Source organism: Phaethon lepturus, unplaced genomic scaffold, assembly GCF_000687285.1.
Source record: "Phaethon lepturus isolate BGI_N335 unplaced genomic scaffold, ASM68728v1 scaffold54227, whole genome shotgun sequence".
In the NCBI taxonomy this organism is placed as follows: domain Eukaryota; kingdom Metazoa; phylum Chordata; class Aves; order Phaethontiformes; family Phaethontidae; genus Phaethon; species Phaethon lepturus.
The window spans coordinates 21,772-26,496 of NW_010550808.1; the positions used below are offsets into that span (position 1 = coordinate 21,772).

At 45.1% G+C, this 4,725-nt stretch overlaps 1 protein-coding gene across 1 annotated transcript in view; it reads right to left on the bottom strand.

The window, feature by feature from the left end:
* NSFL1C (NSFL1 (p97) cofactor (p47)) overlaps positions 1–4,486 on the bottom strand; it is a gene marked incomplete at its 5' end in the record, with an annotated part of 6,246 nt that extends 1,760 nt beyond the window's left edge. The window contains 6 exons of the mRNA XM_010290650.1: positions 321–458; positions 913–1,022; positions 1,647–1,739; positions 2,097–2,262; positions 3,406–3,480; positions 4,389–4,486. Coding sequence (XP_010288952.1) covers positions 321–458; positions 913–1,022; positions 1,647–1,739; positions 2,097–2,262; positions 3,406–3,480; positions 4,389–4,486 — 680 coding nt within the window. The remainder of the gene's footprint in view (positions 1–320; positions 459–912; positions 1,023–1,646; positions 1,740–2,096; positions 2,263–3,405; positions 3,481–4,388) is intronic.
* Positions 4,487–4,725: the final 239 nt, after the last annotated feature.

Sequence of the window (4,725 nt, forward strand, 5' to 3'; positions counted from 1 at the left end):
ACCATCTCCCTTTGTAGCACCACATCATGGGCCTTCACATCCCCACAGGAACAGGGGCAGTGTAACTCGGAAACGTGGCTTCTACATGACATACTGTGGTGGTTCCAAACTAAGGATTCACCTCCTGATGCAGAAAGGCTGAGCCATTGAACAGTACATGCCAGTAAGTGTCATTTCCTCTTAGAGGAACACCTCATACACTGCAGGCACTGAGTGCCTTTTCTTCAGAAAGATTAATCAAAAGCTTAAAGATTTAACCCAGCAAAACTCTCGAGTGACTGTCTCACACATATAGCAAACCAGCGCTGCCGTCCTCTCACCTGCCCAGCTTCTGTCCTTCTCCAGTAAAAGCTTTGAAGACACTTTTAGGTTTCACATACTCCTCATCGCGGTGATCCTCCATATCCAGGTTCACTTGTCCGCCCCGTGCTAACCTGCGCAGCTCTGCTGGGACTTCCCTGCGAAGAGAGTGTCCTAAGGCAACTGCCTGAAGAAGCGAGTCAGGAAAGTGCAGAGAAAAAGTGCCAACCACAGACCTCTGGAATTTCAGGAATCGCAGTGAGGTCCTGCTTAATTAACAGGGCAGATGCACACCTCCCCACTAACAGAGACAAATTAAAGGTTACTTTTCCCTGGCCCTCACCTGGAGTGGCATGATGCATTAGAAATTCTCAGCCCAAATATAAATGTCTGTCTGTTCATTTCGAACTCTCAAGGCCCCATATGAACCAAGGCCACTTCCCGTTTATCTGAAGTAAATGTTCAAGTCTGCCCTCCCACAATTTCTGTATTAAGAATCTAGCTCTTATAAGAAATCTCAGGCGAAATGTGCCATTGATTCAGCATCCTGAATTCCACAAACACTTGTGTGTCAGAAGACAGCTATTCTTTCTCTCCCCTCTCGCTACATACCCTCTGCGGATATCATCAAGAAACTGGGCATTTGACGGATCCTGGTAGCTCCTCAGTTCTCCACTGTCCAGACTGAATCCACTCTTCCAGAGCTTCAGTACAACGTGCACCTGCAGCAGCCCCCAAACAGCTATCAGCCTCACTGAAGCACCTTAGTAAAAACAATAACTGGACACAAAGTGAAAAGTTCCTGACTGGCAGAGGAATTTCAAAGTGCAGAAAACATTCCTGCCAGGTTCCTCTGGGCTGAGGGAAAAACCCAAAAGCACTGGCTATGTAACAGTCATGCATCAGTTCCAAGAAGGTAGCATCACAGACCCCTTTGATAAATATGGTTGAAGAGCCAAGAGTGTGCAACCAAGCTCCCACAAAGGCCTAGATGGGTATTTGCTCACAAACCAAGCACAATCTTGCATTGATGCTATTAGCTCTACATCTCTTCAATGGATAAAGAGAAGTTAATCACCCAGTGCTCTCTGCACACTATTTTTCACAATCCGCACTTCTAAGGAACACTCAGATTCTTAGTTAAAAGTTCATCAGAAAACTGCTTACCCAAGACCCAAGCATCTATGATTTTCTAACCAGAAATCCCATGAGAAGCAGGATTTACCATACTTCTGTCCTCTTGAATGTCTATCAAGCTTTATAACCCTCTGGGCTCGCAAGCTGTGCAGCTATAGCAGAGAAATCCCTCGGGTGACAGCTACAAAATGCAACAGAAAGATACTCACATCCTGAGCGGAGTTCTGCCTCCTCTCTCCTGCCACATAAGCAGACTCCTCCTCTGGTGTAGCCCCAAGGCGATACCCTCCCCCTGCAAAAGGCTGCAAGAGAGAGGGGCAGGCAAAGAGGTTACAGAATGACACAAACCTAATACAGCTTGTTTCCCTTTCCCCAACACTGTTATGGACGCACAGGGAGGCTTCATGGCATTAGCAACATCTGTTGTCCTGCAGGCACAGTGACCAGCTTAAACAAGTTAATAAATATGGTACAAGAAAGTGGTTTTTCTTGCCACTGTCACACACGAATGAGGCGCACTGAAAGAGTAGTCCAGACTTAGCTGTCCTTTTAAGATAATTCCAGGACTCCACAGTACCAAACAGCTGTTACGGTGGCAGCCAAACACAGATGACAACTGAAACAGGGAACAGAAGGAAGAAAAACTCATCACTCCTCACTTTTGGCTTGCTAGTCTCGCCACCGCTCTTGGTCGTCCGATCAACTGCCACTGCACCATGCTCCTTTGCTCCTTTGAACAGATCCTCCACCAGCTCATTGGGACTCTTCTTCCTCGGAGGACCAACGATCTGCTGTCCACTTCTCTCTGAGCCACCGGCATAAAACCTAACAGAAAGCACACAGCTTCTGGGTAAGACTGGACCACTGCCTCTCCGGGAAACACATGTGATGGGAGCCAGCAGTTTTATATCAGGATTCACTTGTTCATATTTCTGCAGCTTAATGAAACAGCTTGGATCTACAAATACTAGCTACTACCTGTGTATCTCCTACTGTAGCCAAGTTCCTGTACTGCAGAGACTTTCTTTTTAGGTCAGTTACTGTACAATTACCCGTTGATCAATAGCAATAAAGTGATAATAACTCTCTGAGACCTAGCAAGAGAATCAGTCCAGACTGACAAGGCTCAGTTTCAAATGCTAGTACCAGCTATATTACCAAGCTGGACAAGACTTCCAGCCAGGCTGTGACCTGCCAGATGCAAGCAGATGGGCAACATCTAACTGGTATTTTGAGAGAAGGCACACATTCATGCCACCACACACAGGACGGATCTGAACTGGAAGCAATGAATGCACGGTCAGTGAAGTGCAATTAAGCACTTCTGGAAGACTGGGTTTATTAGCTTCCAGGGGGCTTGTAACGCATACAGAGCAAGCTTACATCGGGTTGCAGAAGACAACCACGCAGTCTACCTAGGTTGAGCCACCTTAAGATACATCAGTTCCATTCAATTTACCTCAGCTGTTAACTCTAAGGGTATTTAACTACTTACAGCTGACACTGTAGATGACCTTCTCTATTTCCCATTGGAAAGGGGACCTACATTCTTCTTTCCACCTCCACACTTCATTACATTACCCTTAATCAGCACTTCAGGGAAAAAAAAAAAAAACCCAAACCACAAACTCTAACCAAAAAACTCACACCCAAAACCCCAAGTGAAAAAAAAAAAACTATTATCTGGGTTTTTTTTTCTATTCTTAGTTTCCACATCCTACCTTCAGATTTTCTCTCAACAGCACAATTCAGCGATGAAAACTAGTATTTATACATCCATGCTGAGCATGTGCTTGCGCACAGCCCTTCCACTGACCAACCTTTCCATGTCAAACCTGAGACTTCACTACAGGAATTTCGTATCAACTTAAATCTGCTTTTTTAAAAAAAAACTGTACCCAAGTGGTAAGCCATCACAAAAGGGCAGGGGTAAACACACAGGTTTTAAGTGTTTAACTGAAAACTCACCGCTGCCCCTCCTCCTCTTCATCATCGTCTTCCTGCGCGTGAACAAGGTCTCTAAACGATGTTACTCTATGGTCACTGCAGAAGTCAGAGAAGTACGTCAGCCGCATGACACATTTCAACCACATAAACAAAAGCTCCTGAACACAGCAGTTAGATTGACTCTGCTCTACTTTTAGGGTCTGATTCATTACTCTACAAAATGACAGGTCAGCACTGGTGTAACTGAGTGGTGAAACAAGCTCTTGGACCTCTCTGCCAACTACAGCGACAGAAAACAGGAGGAGGCTCAGGCAGTGGCTGCCGAAACAGCAAAAGCAGAGACCCTTTAGTCACCTTCCTTGCTTGCGTACTGGATTTTGTTGCCTCTTTCAAAGAGCCACTTCCGAACCTCCACAAGCACAGGTTTCTCTTCCAGGCCCCAGGACAGTCCAGCCCCGCCATTCTTCTGCAATATGGACTTTATTCACCGAAGTCTGAACTGAGAGCACTTTGCCTTCAAGATATAGTCAATAACTCCTTCTCTTTAAAACTGGACAGTATTTCCCTACTGCACAGGGATTTGGTAACGAGAAATTAACTTATTTTTGTAGAATGCTCAACTTGATCAGATTAGGTGTCACGCAAAATTACAAAATATGTTTCCTGGGGAGATACAATCTGCTCAAATGAAAGCATTGTCAAACAGTTGTCTTCTAACTTCAAAAGACAAATCAAGTTTTTCCCGAGCAATGAGGCAAGTTGTCCTAACTGATCTTTGGATTAGTTGTGCAATAACATCTGCACTTGCGATGTATAAATGCTGATGTTTTCACAATTTCTGGAGCACCATATGAGGTGAAACAGATCAAAACGCAGAGCTATTTCTCCTGAAAACTAACATACATCAATGCTTTAGACAAAGCTTATGGTTTTACATAGTTTTCACTGTCAGGTTTAGAAGCTGCTAATGAACAGATCGGTCCGAGCTGAAGCTCCCTTCTCACCTGGCTGCAGTGGCTCTGGATATAGAGCTGGGCGCTGGCTGGGGAAGAGTCAGAATGTCCTCATCACCTCCGTCCTCGTAGAAACTGGCAAGCGCAATCTGGAAAGGAACGCCACAAGAGCTTTTCAGGATGTGAGCAAACAGTCCAGAACAACGGAGAAAACACACACAAATAACACAGACGAAGCTTCAGTCATGTCAGGCCTTTTAAGGCACATCAACACTGAAGATACTTCATGTAATTTTCCCCTTTGGAGGTCTTAGCAAAGACGAGGCTTTGCCAGCTTTTAAGGTTTGGCTTTGTTATGGTAGGACACTCACCACTACAGATATATCAG